At 41.8% G+C, this 20,233-nt stretch overlaps 2 protein-coding genes across 5 annotated transcripts in view; one reads left to right on the top strand and one right to left on the bottom strand.

The window, feature by feature from the left end:
• tmod1 (tropomodulin 1) overlaps positions 1-3,943 on the top strand; it is a 34,158-nt gene extending 30,215 nt beyond the window's left edge. For 3 of the 4 annotated variants that reach the window (XM_042336563.1, XM_007899006.2, XM_007899007.2), the window contains exon 10: positions 2,469-3,943. In XM_042336563.1, coding sequence (XP_042192497.1) covers positions 2,469-2,533 — 65 coding nt within the window. In that variant the 3' untranslated portion in view covers positions 2,534-3,943. Of the gene's footprint in view, positions 1-486; positions 552-2,468 lie in introns of all 4 variants that reach the window. The other variant, XM_042336566.1, reaches the window with a different exon arrangement.
• Positions 3,944-4,232: 289 nt separating this feature from the next.
• On the bottom strand, positions 4,233-19,345 carry tstd2 (thiosulfate sulfurtransferase like domain containing 2). Its single transcript, NM_001292320.1, is given in 10 exon segments — positions 4,233-4,877; positions 5,287-5,425; positions 6,753-6,911; positions 7,634-7,749; positions 8,280-8,385; positions 12,085-12,207; positions 13,961-14,069; positions 17,211-17,551; positions 18,786-18,889; positions 19,214-19,345. Coding segments are annotated over 9 exon segments (1,404 nt in total). The 5' UTR covers positions 18,867-18,889; positions 19,214-19,345; the 3' UTR covers positions 4,233-4,647.
• Between the last annotated feature and the right edge of the window lie 888 nt (positions 19,346-20,233).

The following is a 20,233-nucleotide window of genomic DNA, read 5'->3' as shown; positions in this document are numbered from 1 at the left end:
CGGTTAAGGAACGATACCGTGTAGGCGAAGTTCGCACCGATGTCAACCCCTCATCCAAATTCACTTAAGTGCCAGAAACGTTTCGTTCGATGCGTTTTCTAAGTATTTATCTAATTTTTCCGTGCGATCAAAAAGTCACTGCCCGGACACTGCAAATGTAACTCATTACGTGGAGCGAACGGAGACATTTGGAGGTGAGGCGCTGAGTATTGTGTTGTGACTTTAGCTTTTAGGGTTTGTTTGGGGGCCACGAAAACCCCCTGCATTCGAGTATGTTTTTGCTTAAATCCCTTGGTTTGTAATAAACGTACAGCGACAGCTTGTATGGAGATAGCGCCCTCCACGCAGGGTAGGTTCTCAGAGCGCCTGACAAGCGGGGGAACTTGAGGCCAGGGAGAGGTGACCGAAGAGGGGGTCCTCAGACGCAATCTGAAGCAACTGTAATGCAATTTATATATGGTCTCATTGATTGAATTTTTGTTACAGCTCGCATTAGCAGAGCAGATGGTTCCTGGCCTAACTACTCAGCTTTGGAATTGCAACAGATATAAGTACAGTATATAGTATTTTTTGGTCCTAGTCTCCCTCCACTAAATTTTGCAGTGCTTTACACTGCCTCTCTACTACGTTCAGACTTGTTTTTTTTCCTCTCTCTCCACCACTCTCCTTCTCGTGCAGTTCCCTATTGCTCCCTCCGTACTCCACTGCTTTTCGCTGCTTCTTTGCCGACGCAACGGATTTTGCTTCATTCTGGATGTGTCACTTTTTTTCGAACAACGATTTAAAACTGTTTGGGGGAGTCCCTCCACTTGACGCTCTGCATTGCCTCGTCCGTTCCCCGGGCAATCTTTTCCCCCTGATCCGCTCGTGGTTTTGTGTGTCAGCTTTTTAAATCACCTGTGAATTATCCACATTGAAGGAATTTCACACGCTCAGTGCATCATTAAGCAGGCAAGAGAATGTAAGGCGTTGCAATGATTGGCATGTGAAACCACGACACCGAGGCTGGTTTGTAGAAACGCTTCTAAATGTCAAATCTGGACTGTTTCCTACACGAGTGTCTCTTTCTGTTTCATTCCTTATTTTTTTCACTTTATCCACTCCATTTGTGCATTCGTTGATCTTTACTTATCCTTACATTTCGTATAGTGCCTTTCGCGTCAGGAGGATGTCTTAAAAGTGCTTCACGGGATGTGCTGTAATGTCAAGTGACTGTGTACTTTGTAGGTGAAATTTATTACAGTTTCACAAACTCCGTGGATAACAAGTGTGTTGTTTTATGAACCAAGCTTTATAACCAATCATTTAGAACGTGAGGTGCCTCACACAGAAAGCCATCTTGAAAGATTTTTCACATTGTACGGAGGAGGGAGAGGCTCGCGAACAAACAACGTTGCGGAGAGAAGGTTTTGTCACAACACTGAACGCCGTTCCATATTACGTGCGTCACATTATTTGCCATGTCATTAAAATCCATGACCAAACGTAAGCCCCTTGCGTTTTACCGTTTGGCTACTCACAATTCCTGCAGCAACAACAACAACAACATTTGTATAGCGCCTTTCACGTCAGGAGGACGTCCCACGGCGCTGGACATGCAGAGTTATGGATCCGAGCTGAAGAAGGCCATTCAGCCCATCAAGCCTGTGCCCCCGGTTTGTTAGGTCTTGACAGATCTTTCATTCCTAATGCCTTTGGCCGTACCCTTTAATATTTCTATTGTGTGAAGAAGGGGTTTCTGACCTCAGTTCTAATTATCTGGGTTCTGATTTAAAGCTAAGCCCCTTCGTATTGGAGCTCTCTACCTTAGCGGAGAATCATCCATTACTAACCTGTCGATAGCTTTGATTATTTAAACAATTCTTCAATCAAATCACGCTTAATCTACTCTGTTCTCAGGAACATTACTCCAGCCTTTCACTCTCGTCATAGCTAAACCCTTTCAACTCGGGTGTTAATCCAGTCCATCACTGGACACCCTCTAAGGCTAGTATACCCAGACAGTATTTAAAAGAGAATGCTAGGTTAAAATATTCAAGGCCACGAGTCATTTTAACAGTGGAGAATTGCGCTCACAGTTGAATGTTTTCCCATTTGAATTTCGAGAGGGGTATTTCCTTCCTGTTTCGGAAATTGTACATTTTATATTTTTTGTACATTTTTTATATTTCTGACAAAAAGGAAAGCACGTGTTAATAAGAAAAGGTACAATATATTTTAAATAGTGGAAAAGGTTTATCCAGGACACAAGTTTAAGGCAAATGGCATTTCAGCATTAATTGGCAGAGTTATAGTCTGGAATCTGTCATAAGTTTCAAAGTTAGGGTCATTTACCAATGGTCAAGAGAAGCATTAATGCCAAAATGATTCTGGTAAGAGGGTGTAAGTTTAACATGGTGCCTGCAGTGGCTCATGAATATTTCTATTTAAAATGTAAACTGATGTAAAAATAATCTTTTTTTTTCTAGTGAGGAAGATGAGACTTGAGGGTCTCAACGGCCCCATCTTCCCCAGGTGCCGGATGACTGTCTAATTACTGTTTGTGACGACTTCATGCCTTTACAGAGCACACCTTACACTGACGGTTTATACTTTTTAAGGAGCATACCTGCAGTCAAAAGTGCCTTCCAAATTCTCTGTTGTTGGCGCCATTTTTGTCGTGTTTTGTGATGGGACAAGGTAACTCGTAGAAATTTAGTGAGAAGTACAGTGGCAGTTTGTGCAACAGTAGTCTTTACAGTTTGATGTGCATTTTGTCTTGTAGAAAATAGCACTACGTGTAGCATAAATCTGTGTTTAAATCCGATTAGGGCCATACACCACTAGAAAATGTGAAGTCTGAATGAACATCAGCTATCGATCCACCATTCAGTTGATGCGTACATTTCTACGTGGATTTGGGGTGAAACTGTAGTATGTTGTGCATGATCAAACCTACTGTAGAAACATAGAGATTGCTTTATTTATACAACTTGATACCAGGGAATTTCCTCATTGTGTGTGAGCTGCTGCAACGTACTGTAAGAGCACAGAGTTCTTTAGCTGACTTTGTGAGAAAACATTGAAGTCACGCACTGCCTGAAAATTGTGCGCATCACTTACTGTAAGCCGTCTTTTGAGAGTTTGCACATAAACTAATACCTACACTGACGCGTGTTGCTTATGAAAAAGAAATTCGGAATATATCCCAAACTTGTTGTTGTTTTAAGTGAAAATGTTTTAACGCGGGTGGATTTAAAAGCTAATGGGAATGGTATACAAATACTAGCCTTCGTTTTTGAGTTTGAGTAAAGTCGGTGTGATGGGATACGGCCGCTGTTTGGAGTCCGTCACTGAAAAAGTTTTTCTCCGCAGGTGAGAAAGTGCAGAGCAAGCAATAATTGAAATTATTTATTTTTTTGGCCGTATTTGTTTCGTTGCGCTCTGTAAACAAAGCAGGTATTTTGAGAATCCACAGCCCATGTTTTTCAAAACAATTTTTAAGAAAGAATAAACCATTCAGAGTCTGCTCTACGTTTGAAAATAAACCTGTCCGAATTTTGAACAAGTCATCAAAAGAAAATCAGTCTGGACCAGGTTTTAAGACCATGTTCATTTTCAATTCCTTTTTTTCCCCCGTGAAATTTGATGTTGTATTTCTAAAGCCGGGCCACTTTTATCGAAGCGCCGAACCACTCTCGGAACCAGACACGAACCTTCGTAAGCAACTCACGTCACTGAATTGGTTTTGGCAGGTGGAAAAAGCCGTTAACGTACAGAGCAGGCTCTGGTTGAAGCAATAACTAAATTACAAGATTGGTTTTAAATCTACTCTTATGGTTTCAAAAGGTAGAATGTGTTAATCGTTGCACTTTAGGGCAAGCAAAATGGTTACAATTTGGGGCATTTTGTAGCTTCACGTGCTTTGACAAAGTCAATAAAAACTTCCTATTATACTACCAAAGGAGAACAGCGATTTCATTTTTTCAAACATCTTTCAACTTGTGCAGGATTTGATCCCAATGCAATGGCTTTCATTTCTGTCACCGCTGCATCTTTTCCAAAGTATTGATAGTAACGTTTTCTTTTATAACCTGTACGTGAAAAATACTAATTATGCCGCCACCACCACCTCTGTAGAGGGAGGGAAAATGGGCCTTTTTTAATATTGTTGTGTTGCCTCTTTGTCCTGCATTTAACACCACTTAACATTACAGTATTTTGATTAAATGTAAAGACAGTATATACAGTGTGGCTGAAACAGGATATCATTTTGTATTTTATTCCCGCATTGCAGTACATTTGTAGAAAGATATTTTCAGGCAATTGCGCTAAGGCAGAAGAGCCCCTTCATCTGAACCGTTTGTGACCCATTGCGGATATGAAAACACGTGCATGTGGTTGATGTGCAGTGTTTACTGAATGCGCTACCACAATTTGTACCAGAAAGGACAGGTAACATAACCTTTTCAAATAGTTTAATTGGAAGCGTATTGAATTAAAACCGATTCATGTGTGTGGTTTTTTTTACACCGTTGTAAGATGTAGTGCAGCGAAAAGACATCTTTGCTAAGAAAATGTGACTTCAATTTAAACACGCTCGCCTTATTCTTACTTATTTGATTCATTTAAAAAATACTGCTAAACTCCGAATAAATGTCAATGAAATTAAATATGTTCCACAGGAATTTTCATCCGTTTTTCTGTACAGTCACATTCCTCCTTTACTGGGGCTCCTGAGTGCGATTCAGATGCACTTTTCCCTTTTTCTTGGCATATAAGACAGCAGGCAACAAGACCCTTTTCTCGACAGCGAAGGCAGGACAAAACAAGTTGACAGCAGTAAGAGGTACTGCAAAGTCTGTATTGATCCCACCGGATTCCACAGTAACTGCACTCTGGAAAGAAGGAACACAAAGTTAGATTAGGAAACATCCACCTGCCACATAATGTAACACGAACGCTTTATTCATAGTGTCTCTCTTCCCAATGGTTGTGCTGAAGATGGCGGCACAATCTGTGCACCTGTGAAAGATGCTTCGCTCACTGCGTTTGAACCTGTGTAAAGTAATGCCTTATTTTCAACCAGACTTCTGTTACAGATGACTACAGGGTTATGAATCTCATTGGGGACACTTCCCACCTAAACTAACCTATATTGCATGCACACACATAGGCACATGCACGTATATATTTATTTTTAAGTGGTCTGTATGTTGAACAGCTTTGTCTCCTGTTCCTAAATTCCTCTTCTGACCCAAGCCTAGGTGATACTTAAAATACAGTACTTGCTGTAGAGCTACTTACCTGAAATGATGCCATTACTTGCAGGAATGGTGTAGCGATCATCAAATACAAAAAGCTTCCCCTTGTAGAAACCACTTGGAAATTGCTCAAGGTATTTGTGAATTCCACCCTTGAGCTGGTAGACCTCTTTACAAACACCCTAGTGTGCAAACAGGAGGAAGTTACAGAACCTGCTTCGTGTTAAATCTCTAATGCTGGTGTTATAAACGTTAACTGAACAAATATCACGAATCATGCCAAAAATGTATTGAAACTTTATCTACGAAAAAACACTCAATACTGGAGAATGCAACAAAAAGAAATCGCCTTCAGTCAGAATCACTAATGCCATTTGTGCGTACATATAATAATCCTTGCATTTGATATGGCACCTTACCACATATTCAAGACGTCGCAAAGTCCTTCACAGAATATATTATAAAGTGAACTGACTGTATAGTTTGTATATTTATACTGTATACTTATTAATAATGTGTCCATATATTTGGTATACGCCTTTCAAGTCAGGAGGATGTCCGAGTGTGCCTCACAGTATATACTGTAAAATGCAGTGACTGTGCTTTGTGGCCAAACACGGCAGCTAATTTGCACATAGCAATGTTGCCCAAGCAGCCATGAACACGTGTGGGCCAAAATGATTCTTACCAGGCAACTCATTTGAACAGGTGTCGAGAGGGAATTACAGGTGGTCTTAATTATGGTTTCAGCAAGTGGCTCTAGTGCAAACGCTTTTGTGATCTTGCACCTCAAATCTGATTATATAATAATTTATACTTTGTTTTTGACTCTCTGTGTCAGTCTGACTCAGTTGGTGGCACTCTCGCCTCTTAAGTCAGAAGGTTTTTGGTTCAAACCCCACCGATGGGACTTTGAATTCACATTGCCTTGACTGATATTCGATGCTGCGAGTGCACTGCATTGCTGCATTTTTCCGATGAGATTTTAAACCGAGGTGCCCTCTGCCTCTTTACAACAACAACAGGATTTCATTTATAGAGCGCCTTTCACGTCGGAGGACGTCCCAAGGCGCTGGACAGTTGGGTTGGGACCCGAGCAGGGGGGAAATGGTCAGGGGGAGGGAAGGGAGGGAGCGAGGAGGGGGTAGAGAGTCGAGAGGGGAGCTGAAGGCACGGTTGAAGAGAACGTGTTCCTATTTACCTGGACAGTAAAGATCCCATGGCTGTTTTCGAGAAAAGAAGAGAGGTTCTCTCCATGTCCTGGCCAACAATCCTCCAAATAAAATTACTCATTCACTTTCTGGCTGTTTGTGGGTCATTGCTATATGCAAATTGGCATCTGCATTCACCTACAAAATACACTGTATGCAGACTGTATTCTTTACAGTGAATCCTGTCAAGCACTTGGATGACCTCTGATGAGAAAAGCATCATAGAAAATGCTGTAATTAAATACAAAAGATTCTGCTCTTAAATTGCTCCAAACTAGTAATACAAATATTTTCTCACTTTTGACCTCAGATAGGCTGACCCTCTTTCACAGCGGATTCCACCAGTACAATACATAAGGATCTGTTTGCCCCTGAAAAATTCCAGATTTCTATCCACATAGTCTGGAAAGTAGCTGAATTTCCGGATATTTGGAGCAAGGCTGTGTTGAAAATTTCCCTGTGGAATGCAGATAGTTAGATATTAATTCTGGGAGAAAAAAATCCTGATTAAAAACAGGAATTGGAGCATAAATCTGAATTCCCTCTTTTATAACAAAACTTTTGCGAAAATTGAACACGAGAATATTTTATTCAATAATCTCCTAGTGGAAACCAACAGATTGTATTGGGGAGCTACATATTCATTTCATTTTTCTTCTCAGTACATCACAACTGTGATTTTACATGGCATGAACACATAAATATCTGGACCTATCCAAGACTCTAACCCAATAAGGCAACAAGGTGGAGGACTATTTTGGTGTTCCACCGACCATTCAAGTCGTTATGATATGGAGAAAACAGAACTGAATCTTATATTTTGTTCGACTGTCCTGAATTAACCCACTGCTATTTTAGCACTGAAACAACGTGACAATTGTCAGTTTATTCATTCCCAACTATACTGTACCGTAATTTAATGCATTTACCGCATTGAATCAATGCTACATATAGTGTAATATAAATCTGAACAGGGGTATCAGTTTGATTTTAAGGTATGCTGCCAAAAATAACTCAAGAATTATTCTGGTCTTTTGGCAATCTGAGCATGATTGAGGCATCTGCCCTTGTTGATGTCATCTTCAACTGCTGCCATCAATAACCATCTAATAAAACATAAAACATGCACGGGAGTGTGAAACTGCACCACAAACACAAACTAAAAAACATAAAACTCACTATTTTGCTCTCGTAGAAGTTCCTGCAATCTAAGAGAATGGTTTTTTTGTCAATCTCCAGATCCTGAGACAATGCTTCCACTTTCATGTGGAATTCTTCCGGAGTCAAATGAGTTCCTACAATTCCAGGCAACAGTACTTAAAATATTAGATACATACATACTTGTAAATGTTTTATTTACACATAAACAACATCAAAATACAAGTGAATAAGGATTCTGTAAAACGGGTCAAATAGATTTATTGATCCAATCCTTTTCGTATTAATAAACTTGTATCAATTAAAGATTCTGATGTGATAAGTTAAGCATTCCCCCCACATGTTTTGTCAACCAGGTGTCTGACAATTGCAAAATTTACTTCATTAAGAGATATCCAAAACATGCATGCCAGCTACGCATGGGAATTTCCCTGTGTTTGGAATAGAATGTGCACTCTCTCCCCACTCTGCTGGCCCAACATTTCACCCTGTCGGGAATCAAACCCAGGTCTCTCGCATGCGAGGCGAGCGCTCTCGACACTGAGCTGCAGGACTCCAGAGGACTTGACATTATTTTACTCAAGTTGCAGGAAAACAGCAGTTTTATTTATGAACTGAATAGGTTTGAATATACCACTGGACTGCTCTGTGAAGCTGCGTCAGTCACCTGCATCTTTATAGGAAACTTTCTCAGGATCCACACCCATGGGAACAATCTCTTTGAAAACTCCAACTCGCAGGTCTGCAAAACAGTTGACTCCACCAGCACTTCTCTTAAAAAAAAACATTTACTGTAGCTATTACACACACACAAACAGAAAACATTCTGACTATCACTATAAAACTACCTAGTGATCAACTGTAAACCAATTCTCAATAAATTTACAGCAACTTTAATAACTAAGCATTTTTTTTGGCACTGATCAATACTAATAAATTAGAATAGAAAGTGAAAACATGATATAGGAGGTGTGGTGTCAAAATTTGTAGATGACAGCAAACTTGGGGGAATGGTAAACAGTGCTGAATGAAGAATGCAGGATGACCTGAACAGGCCTAGCAGAATGGGCAGACAGATGGCAAATGACGTTTTACATAAAAAAATGAGAAGTAAGAACCCATCTACAGCTTAGAGGGTAAGAACCTAAGAGAAGAGTAAGAACCTAACAAAATACAGTCAATCCACTTTACAGTATATCCTGTGAAGCGCTTTGAGACACCTCAATTTGAGACGTGGTAAGGGACTATATTAAATGCAAGGATTATTATTTATTTTATAAGTGAGATGGTAACATTGAATTGATATAAAACCCTAGTTAGACCACAGCTGGAGTACTGTGTGCAATTCTACTTGCCACACTGTAAGAAATATATAATAGTGATGGAAAGAGTAGAGCATAAGTTTACTAGGATGATCCCAGGACTGGCAGGTTATTGCTATCAGGATAGACTTGTTGGTTAGGCCTTTCTTCACTGGAGAAGAGATATTTAAGAAGAGCCCTAATAGAGATGTTTAAAATTATAAAATGATTTGATAAGGTTAGAAACATTTATGCAGAATTTTAATTTCTGTTTTGTCATATTTATTAATAATATTTGATATAAATCCTTACATTTGATATAATGCCTTATCATATTGTCAAAATATCTCAATGTCTCAAAGCAGTTCATAGGATTTACTGTAAAGCATAAGTGATTGTATTCATAGTAGTCAATATGTGCACTGCAGTGTCCCACAGCCATAAAGTAAATGACCAATTTTATCTGGAGGAATCTGGTTTTGAATAGTACCGTGGGACCTTTAAACTTAACTGGTAGAAATGAAAGTTTGCTTTAACACATCACCCGAAAGACAGCACCTCCGAAAACGCAGTTCTTCCTAGTCTAGAGTTATGAGCTAAAAGTACTGACAGGAGCCATTTATTCTGTGTTAGCAATATTCACAACTCCATTCAAATACAAGTCAGTTTTTGATGCCTTTATACACGTATCTGGACTTCAGAAACTATTTGACATGATATGAGCTTAATCAGATGCAGGAATTGATTTATTTTTAAGTCTGCAACAGAACTTTTTAGATTCTGTGAACTATTCTACTCATAAACTTCATTTTGAAATTACTGGACTTTTAATACTATTTACTATCAGGGTAATTTACGGTGAATCAAAGTGGCCTTTACATGACTCTCAAGAGAGTGGAACCAGAAAATACACTCTGAGGAGTCAAACACGTGCTGGATGCCTTCTTCTCTTTTTGATTAGTGAATTTCAATAACCAGAGTTATCCATGCCCAGCAGACTGAATTAGTTCATCATTCCCTGAATAGAAAGGTTCAGAAAGGCTATTTTCAGCCCTCAAAAATAATTTGCACTAAGTGGGAATCCAAGTCAATTCCTACTAAATTATGTTCTTTAAATAAGGAATGGAATGTGTTTAGTACTACAGCAATTTTGACCCTATCCCATTTAAATAATTTTGGCAGTGCCTTTATATTTCTGCATTAAAAAACATGAGAGATATTTGAGGAACTCAAGCAAGAAACTACAGTGTATGAAAGATTGGACCTTGGGTTGTATGAACCTATGGATAATCTGGGGAACAATGTATGCAATTTCAATACATGCTGGAGGGTTTGTGGGTCATAGGCTTGCACAGCTGCATGTGAAAAACAGAACAGATGAAACCCAGTAAACAACTTGGGAAAGTGCAAGGCATATTTTCTGCGAAGAATCACTGCTGGGAGCTTCTCAGGGCCAGCTTGTGACTGCCAATTTGCTCACATACCAATACAATCTGGCAGCACACTCACAAGCAAATCGCTCTATTGGTCTTTCTCCCTGCCCTATACCATACCTGCCTAATTTTATACACCCTCAGGCCCCAGTTTCCCCCACTCACTCCCTTAAAAAAATTGACAATGTGTATCTATGTGCAGCAAAGGTAATTTTTTAATCTCATATCACTGGTCAATTTAGAGCCAACAGCATAATTAGGGCAGCTCTATTTAAATCAGCTGCTTAGATTCAAATATGGAGTTTGCTTTGTGTTCCTGACATTTAGTATAACTCTGCCATAAATGGATTGCCTGGTGCTCGTTCAGTGTGAATTCTCGAGCAGAACTGTTGAGAAATAGTGCTGGCTGGGATATGACTTAACTAGTTCTCTCCCGATGCTGCAAAGACCAGAAGTAATTCAACATTTTCCAAAGCTTTGACATTGAAGATTCATTTTGGAAAATGCATTGTGTACATATGAATGGGATTGGAATCTAGAGCACTGTAAACTCGAGCGATATTAAACAGCAACAATGTTTAAAAAGCACGTGATTTGTTTTATAAATAAAACCCAAATGTTCTGTTCTATTATCTCAATGGATGATCAAAGATCAATTATCATTCCCAGTCAAAAAACAATGTCCCCCACTCTGCCCGAACCACCATCAGCGGTCAGGCCTTCAGCCTTTCTTGCCCCCACTCTCTAGAACTCCATCCCACAGGGTTTTACCTTGTGTTCTTCAAGGTCTATCTCAAGACCTTCCTCTTTAATCATGCCTTTGGCTATCTTCACACCCCCTTAGCCCCCCAGCCCTCTTGAATCTAACCCACAGCTCAGTTGCAAACCTTTGACCGCCCAGCGCCTTGGGATGTCTGCCATATAAATGTATTTTTTGTTGTTGATCTCCGAAGTGGAAGCAGCAAACTATGCAGATTTCTGTGCCATATATAACTTGGCACAAATTAACTATAAACTGTCCCATTCTATTAGGAACTGGGTTGAAATGACTGGCAACAACAACAACTTGCATTTATATAGCGTCCCTGAGCACTTGACAGTGGTGCAGCACAACACTGAGCCGACGGCAGGGGGAGTTGACCGTAGGCTCGGTCGAAGAGGATGGTCTTCAGATGCGACCTGAAGATGGTGAAGGAAGAGTCAAGGCGGAGGGATAGAGGAAGAGTTTTCCAGAGTTTTGGGGTGTGGTGGCTGAAAGCGCGGCTACCAATGTTGGAACAGAGGGCACGAGGGACATGCCAGTCGAGCGGACGCAGCAGGCTGTGAGTTGGGGGTTAAGCAGATTGGAGGGGTAGTGAGGTGCCAGGGCATGAAGGGAGATTGGCAGATGCAGCTGGTAGAGAGGAAACTTTCATTCCAATAGTCTGATCTTTAGATTGAAACCCAAGTCTTAAGTAAAACAGTGCGCTAACTCACTGCACAATCTAGACAATAGACAAATATAGGAAGAACCATAGAAACTTACAAAAGAATACCATTCAGTCCATCATGTCGCTCTGGCTAGGGCCAGCATTCAGTCTCTTCAACTGCTTCCCCCTTTTCATGTTGTATGTTGTAATCATTTAGTCTTCTTCAGTCTGAACAACTTCAGCAATGTAACTATTTTACTGAATTTTATATATTTTATATTCTGTATTATACTATTTCCAATATGTTATAGCGTCAGGTTTGCCTTTACCTTGAAGTCCTCCTTGGACATATTTTGAAAGAGTGGATGGGAAATCATAGCCTGAATATATAACTCAGTGGCTGTTTTGCATCCACCAATTGTTCCATTAATTCCTTCTGTACCAATACGCACCTGTAGAAAAAATACGGTAAAGATTGAACAACTCAGTGCACATTGAGATGGTAGATGACAACAACAACAATTTGCATTTCTACAGCCCTTCACACAACTCTGCAAATAACGGTAAAATAAAATCTCTGCAAGGGAAACCAGTAATTGTTTTACAGAATCTGGTTTCATTGGTTAACTATGTAATTAAGGGCACCTATATGTGTTTGAACAATGGTTAGCCCGTGAGCTATTAGCCCAGCTGGAATTTTGGACCCTAAATATGCCAATACTGTATTCGTGAATGGTGAGACATTATCAACCACAACAAGTTGAACTTATTTTGTGCCCTCCACACACGGTAGCATCTGAGAGTGCTTATCAGTATCAGTAATTTGTCCATTAATAGTATTCCTGATACCTCCACAGGGGCTGTCAAGTCCACCTCAAATATATATCAAACAACATACTCTTTTATTCATTACTACACTTCTTAGAATTGCTTTACTCAGACAAGTGTAATAGCATCTGAAAACCATATACAGTGAACTCCTGATATATTGTCATTCGAAGGGAAAAGAGCTCAGTGACTATATCCAGGATGACTATGAAAGCACGAGTCCTCCGTGGACACTAGGGGGCGCTGTGGCCGGGGTGATGTACACCAACACACACTGCGCCTCCACAGAGCGAGGACTGTCAGTGTGAAAGAGCAGGCCCCACAACTGTCAGTTTATTTGTTGAAACATATTTAAGTTAAGCACAGTATAAGTTTATGTGTCTATAAAAGGTTTTGTTCATTTTGCTCATTTTAACAACCTGGATCCCTCAGGCTTTAACCATCAGGCAGAACCTCACAGAAGGTAAAGCCTAACATTTCTGCTGACAGAGATCTTACCGCAACAGACAAAAACAGCCGCCGAGGCAGGGCGAGGGCAAGATTTTCCTGTGATACGAGGCGCTCAGCACGAGAGTTCACTGAGATGCCCTGGCACAGCGCAGCGCTGCTGGCTGAGGGGTGCAGGTAAGTTCATTCCGATGATGTGCAATATTTCAAGTTGTTAATAAATCCAAGTTGTTGTTGTGCTGCATAGAATGCGACTTTATATGTTATAAGCGAGTAATGAAATAAAAGAGAGTCTCTTATTCACATTTTACATGGGAAGCAACCGATATATTGACAGTAATGATGATATCAGCCATGTGATGATACAAGCCAGGGTCTTATTATCAGGAGTTAGCTCTATTCACGTATAATTTACTGCTGTGGTTACAAGGGTGTGTGTGATCTGAAAAAATCTTGAGTATTTTATAACAAGATCAAAAAAAGATCAAAACATGTCAAAGCACTTTACGATAATTACCGTGAAGTGCAGTGACTGTATATTTGTAGACAAATGTCTCACAAGCAGCCACAAAGTGCATGTGAAGCGAATGACCAAATTATCTGGAGGATTGTCGACCAAGACCCTGGGAGAAACTCCCTTCTCTTTTCAAATAATCACGGGTTCATTAATGTCCACCTGAACAGACAAACGGGACTGGTTTAACATCTAATCATAAGTATTGAGACAGTACTTTAGCTCCTTCAGCACCTCACTGAATGAAAGTCGAGGCTATATTAAAATCCCCCATGTGGTGCGTGAACCCGCAACCCTCTGACGAAGAAGCAGGAGTGCTACTAACTGAACCAAACTGATAAATTTAAAGATAAGAGAACGAAACAAAAATTTTTTTTAAACAAAACAGCCAACGCCAAAAGGTAACCTCATCCTACCTTCCCTGTAAGGTGCAGCTGACGACACAGAGCTGTTTGCCATGTGCAGATCATCCTGGGCTCCTCTATAGCACAATAACAGTAATAAAGTAGGACTTCTCCGGCTTCACTGGAATAACAACAACAATTTACACTTAGTTAGCGCTTTTCACATCGACAGGACGTCTCAAAGCACTTCACAGAGCTGAAAAGCAGCTTGAACTGGAGGTGGGGAGCAAAGGAGAGCACTGGGGGAAAGATGACCAAAAACGCCATCAGTAATAATAATCCTTACATTTGATAGCACATCGTTGAGACTTTTCAAAGCTCTAAACAGGATTTACTGTAAAGTGTAGTGACAATGTACTTTGTGGGTGAAGGATTATACTGAACAGTGTTGCGACTGCATGTTTTGTGGGCAATCGCGACAGCCAATTTGCATACTACAACGTCCCACAAACAACCATTGTTTTTTTTAATTTGGGAGGGACTGCGGCCAGAACACCAGGAGAAACCCCCTTCGGTTTTTGAACAGTGTCGTGGTATCTTTTAACGTTCATCTGAACAGGCAGACAGGGCTTCGGTTTTACATCTGATACATATATATATGCATGTATATATATATATGTATATATATGCACCTCTCACAAGGCAGCATAGTCCAATAATAAAGACAACAACATTTTTAAAAATATGCCTTCAGTAGCAAGAACAACTATTACACAGATCCGAACAACTATTACACTCAAAGTTAAGGTAACTCAGTACTCGAGCAGTGTTAATTGACAGCATATACAGCGATACAGTCAACAGCTACATATAAAAATACCTACTCCAAACAGATCACCAAATCATGAATTGCAATACGTGTGTTCACAGTGCTCTGTAAATGCCACTGCCTAAAATTACTGCTTCTGCCCGTGTAATTCTGCCTTCTCAATGTAAATTCAACCAACATTTCATACCATCTCCAAAGAGCTTTCTCTCTCTATTTCCCTGAAGCACGTATCTGCTGATGATGCTGTCAAGTGGGAGGATTTAGAGGATGAAGAGAAGAGGACCAAGGACAGAGCCTTGAGGAATGCCGCACGTGACTGTGTGGGGGGTGAGGAGGATCATCGAATTATACAGCACTGAAGGAGGCCATTCGGCCCTTCGTGTCTGTAGCTTTGAAAAGCGCTATCCAATTCAATCCCACTCACTTGCTCGCTCCCCATAACCCTGCAAACTTGTCCTCCCCAAATAATTATCTACTTCTTTCTTAAAAGTTGTTATCGAATCGGCTTCCACCATTCTTTTCAGGCAATGCATTCCAGATCCGAACAACTCGCTGTGTGAAAAAATTTCTCACCACCTCCCCTCTGCTTCTTTTAACAACTATATTAAATTGGTGTCTTCAGGTTACCGACCCACCCGCCAGTGGGAATAGTTTCTCTTTGTTCACCTTATTGAATAACCTCATAATTTTGAAAATTTCTATTAAAGTCTCCTCTTAACCTTCTCTGCTCCAAGGAAAATAATCCCAGCTTCTCTGCCTCTCCTGATTACTGGTCTCTCATTCCTGGTAAATCTCATTTGCACCCTCTCCAATGCCTTGACATCCTTCCTGAAGTGTGGGGCCCAGAACTGAACACACTCTCTGAGACTTAACCAGAACCTTATGAAGGTTCATCATAACTTCCTGACTTATGTATTCTATGCCCCTATTTATAAAGTCTAGTATCCCGAATGCCTTTTTTTTTAAACACAGCTTTATCTATCTGTCCTGCCACATTCAAAAATTGACTTATATGAACCCCCAGGTCTCTCTGTTCATTTACCCCCTTTAAGATTCTACCATCTATCTTATATGGCCTCTCCTCATTCTTCCTCCTAAAATGCATCACTTTGTATTTCTCACACATTAAACGTCATCTGCCCGTTTTACCAGTCTGTCTATGCCCATTTGCAGTCTGCTGCTATCCTCCTTACTGTTTACTGCTTTTCCTAGCTTAGTATCATCTGCAAACTTGGAAACTGTACTCCCTCTACGCAAGTCCAGGTCATTTATATAGATCAAAAACAGCAGTGGTCCCAATATTGACCCCCCGGGGGCCACCACTGCACACTTCCCTCCAGTCAGAAAAACAACCGTTCACCAAAGCCGAGAAGCCGTTTGAAGATACAAAGTGGAGAAGCTGGGATAGGTACGAGTGAAACCACGAAAGGGCAGACCTGAAGGTGCATCAGAGAGTTGAGTCGGTGGCAAAGGACACAGTGGGTCGACAGTGTCGAGGGTGGCAGAGAGATTGAGGAGAACGAGGAGGTAGAGAGAACACTGATCACAATGTTGTTACAAAATGTTGATTACGAACATTTAAAGGAGGCCATTCAGCCATTGAGCCTGTCTGCCAGGTTATTAGATCATGGTAAATCGTTTAATCCCATTTCCCACCCTGGTTTGTCATTCTTTTATCCTTTAGAAAGTGCAAGAGATCTCTGATTTTGTGACGTTAGTCCACAATGCAGGACACAGTGAATTATCAATATATTGCAATATCAATAAACAGTGTGATTAATGTGTTACCACTACAAAACCATTATTGTGTAACTTTGTTGTAGTTCTGTCAAATTGATTCTGGGCAATAATACCAGAACAGCATTGAACTGTAAAGGAGTTTAGGAGTTCAAAACTGGAAACATGTGAAAGTCATTCCCCGTCATTAAAAAAAATCAGCATTTACTGTTTAGTACTTGTTGATTAATTCCATTCAAAGCTGTATTTGGGACAATTGCACCCCTCAATAAATGAGGCATTGGATTAGTTCCATTTCTCTGAAGGCTTCAAAGGTATCACAGCAATGAGATGGAGGGCGTAGATCAATAATTTCAAATCAGTAATGGCTTTTCCTGGATGAACAAACTGAACGTTAGAGATGTGCAAAAACATGAATCAGCAATCAAGTACCATTAGGAGTTCACAGGTCAGTAGATGGATTCCTTTAACAAAAAACTAGTACACTTTGAATTCCTGTTACATGTTCCTCAGATAGCCAGGTATAAAATCTGTATCTCTTGATCTGTATGGCTTAGTCCTACACACCTGCCAGTGCCAGGAAAAAAATACCCCATTTAACGACCTCAGTGAATCCAAATTTAAAGGCGCTTTTTTTCCCCCAAAAGTTCAGCGTGAAAATCAATATAAAGTTGGAAAACACCGAATGAACTGTTTCCTGACACATTTCATCTTCGTCAAAATTCAAACCGAAAAAAATAAATAGAAAAATCTTACCAGGTTAATTCGTCAAACGTTACGTGGCTTGTGTCAGGCAACCAAGCGCAGACATCAAACTCCTCTTTGGTTCCACTGAGTTCCAGTGATGCGCTTTTGTTTTCTCCGAAATTGTGATTTGCCGTCAGCTTGCTGTTCTGCTGGACCAACAATTCCAGCACTGCCTCAGTTTGCTGTAAAACCTCTGGCATATGTTCCTTTGCTGCATGTTTGTGGATGTCCATCTTTTTTTCAAACTGCTGACCACAGCACTCCCAGTGCACTTTCTGAACATCCAGTTCTTGTGCTGATGCTGCACTGGCTTCTGGTGCTTGTCTCGACTTAATAAAAAGGGAAAATGCCTAGAAAGAAAGATTTCTGTGATAAATATACAATACAGTTTACATTTATTTAGCGCCTTTCATGCCAGGAGAACATCTCAAAGCGCTCGACGCTGCTGGCAGCCGGGCTAGGGATGGGAGCAAAGGATATGGGAGAGAACATCTCATGTTCTTAACCCCAGAGCCTGCTGGCAGCTCAGAAAGATTTCACAAGATTGTTTTGGATGAAGAAAGCCCTTCAGCCCATTTGATCTCATCTTTCCAAAAATCTTACTGTCTTTGCATCACAATATTAACCATTTTTTTAAAAAATTAGTCCAGGTCCTGGCCTCAACCTGGCTACTTGTTTTAGTTGTTTATTATCCTCTGGATAAAAAAAGAACTTTCTGATGTCCGCGCTGAGAGTATGCCTTAAACATTATTATTATTATTTAATTAAGCATTGCAATGCTATCCTCAGGGCAGAGCTCTATATAATTGCAAGCTGTTAGTGTTGTTCTACTGTCTTGGTGCATCTGAAATTATTGTTCTGCATTTACTTTTACAACGTCATTTGAAACATTAAACATTTCTATAAGTTCCCTTCTTAGCCGTTTCCTTTAAGACTGAAGAGCCTTTAAGACTCAGAGCTGCTTCCTGTGAGATTGCTGATTATCTTTGTTCTTCTTCTCTGGATCTTTGATTCCTCTCCTCTGGACAAGACATCATATTATGGTTACAGAAAATAATTCTGTTCTGTATGATTTTGAAAGGCAGCGATAAAGAGATTGGTTTGCAAGTTGTTGTTCTTGTTTGCTCTGCAGCCTATCAAAATGCCTGTTTCGTTCACTCTGGACAAGACATAGATCCTTTTGTGTTTTCATAAAAATTCAATTTTCTCCCACAATCATAGCAATTTAGTGATGCTTTCCACATACGGCTGGAATTACACCACCTGGTAAGATCTTCACTGGTTGAACCTGAAGCAACCTTTGTATAGTTAGTAACTGGATGAATGCTGCCAGGCAGCCGGGCTCAGTAATGCTTAATAACTCTTCAAATTAAAAGCCTGGGCTCACTTTTCCCTTTCCTCCCCATCAGACATGCTCACTGCTCCACACTGTGGAGTCAATACATCCCCACCTCTATCCCATGTCCAACTCGGCTGTTATCTCTGGTGGACCCATCTCGGGGTATGTAAATGATGTGAGTGAAGATTCATTATAACTCACACCCGCATCTTTGCCTCTTATTCCCTCCACCTGCAGTTTCTTACCCGCCTCATCGCTGCTCGGGTGTCCTTCCTCTGCAAATGTCGGTGATTGCCTGCTGCCGTCCGGTGGAACTGAACATCCATGGCATAGATTATACTCACAGCAACTGAAATGCAAAGATTATTATAACTCTCACCACAGCCGAATGCTCAGCCTCACAGATACTCACTCTCTCAGAAACTCATTTTCAGACAAACACTCTCTGTAATCTTTCTTTCTCAGTCAGTCACTTTCTGTGTGTTCATGGTCTCTCTCACGCACACGCATGCAGAGTCAATGAGTATATATTTTATATACAGTTAATTAGTCTCTCACAGTCGGTATAAATTTTATATATATTAGGCTCTTACATAGTCAGTGTATATATATATATATACATAAAAACCTCACAGAGTATAAACTCTCAGAGTCAGTGTGAATGTGTATATACCTATATTTCTGTCGGCAAGGCAGAGTACTTTGTGGAGTTCTGTAGCTCAGTGGTTCGAGCACTCGCCCCACAGGCGAGCGGATCCCGGGTTCTATTCCCGGGCAGGCGGCGAAACGCTGGGCAAGTCTCCTTTCTCCCCCGTTTACCTCGCGGCAAACAGCCAGCCGGTGGTCTATAGTCGAGCGGCGGGATCGCTCTTCCGGCCGGAAACAACAACGGCCCCTTCGAAAGGAAAGAAAATATAGAAAATTATTCGGTGACCCTCGACTGTTCGTGGGTGTGGGGGGTGTGTGTGGGGGTGTGTGTGTGTGTGTGTGGGGGGGGGTGTGGGTGGGGGTGTGTGTGGGGTGGGGGGTGTGTGTGGGGGGATGGGGTGTGTGTGGGGGGGGGTGTGTGGGGGGGGGGTGTGTGTGTGGGGGTGTGTGGGGGGGAGGGTGTGTGTGTGTGGGGGTGAGGGGGGGTGTGTGTGTGGGGGTGTGTGTGTGTGTGGGTGTGTGTGTGTGTGTGTGTGGGGGCGGGTGTGGGTGTGTGTGTGGGGGGTGTGTGTGTGTGTGGGGGTGTGTGTGTGTGTGTGTGGGGGCGGGTGGGGTGTGTGTGTGGGGGGTGTGTGTGTGTGTGGGGGGGTGTGTGTGTGGGGGGGTGGGGTGTGTGTGTGGGGGGTGTAGGAGGGGATACGCCGATTGCGCGCCGTCGGTCGGCCGCCCGGGTCTCGCCCGCAGGACGCGCGGCGCGGTCGGTCGGTCGGTTCCCCATCCTTCGCCTTCACCTCGTCGCGCCCTCTCCCCCTCCCCCCCCGGTCCCCCCCCCCCGGTCTCCCCGCCGTCTCGAGAGCGCCGCCCGGGGAACGGAAGAGCGGCGCGAAGGGCGAAATGAGGACCGGGCGGTGTTGGCGGGAGGGACGCGGGGGCCCGTCCTCCCCCCCTCACCCCCTCCCCCCACCTCACCCCCCCGCGGGGCCGCTGCCGGACGACAGACGCGGAGGGGTCAGGCGCGGGGTCAGGCGCAAAGGATCATTACCAT

The sequence above is a fragment of the Callorhinchus milii genome, unplaced genomic scaffold (assembly GCF_018977255.1).
Source record: "Callorhinchus milii isolate IMCB2004 unplaced genomic scaffold, IMCB_Cmil_1.0 Scaffold1, whole genome shotgun sequence".
NCBI classification, from domain to species: Eukaryota; Metazoa; Chordata; class Chondrichthyes; order Chimaeriformes; family Callorhinchidae; genus Callorhinchus; species Callorhinchus milii.
This window is presented reverse-complemented; position numbering and strand designations above follow the sequence as displayed.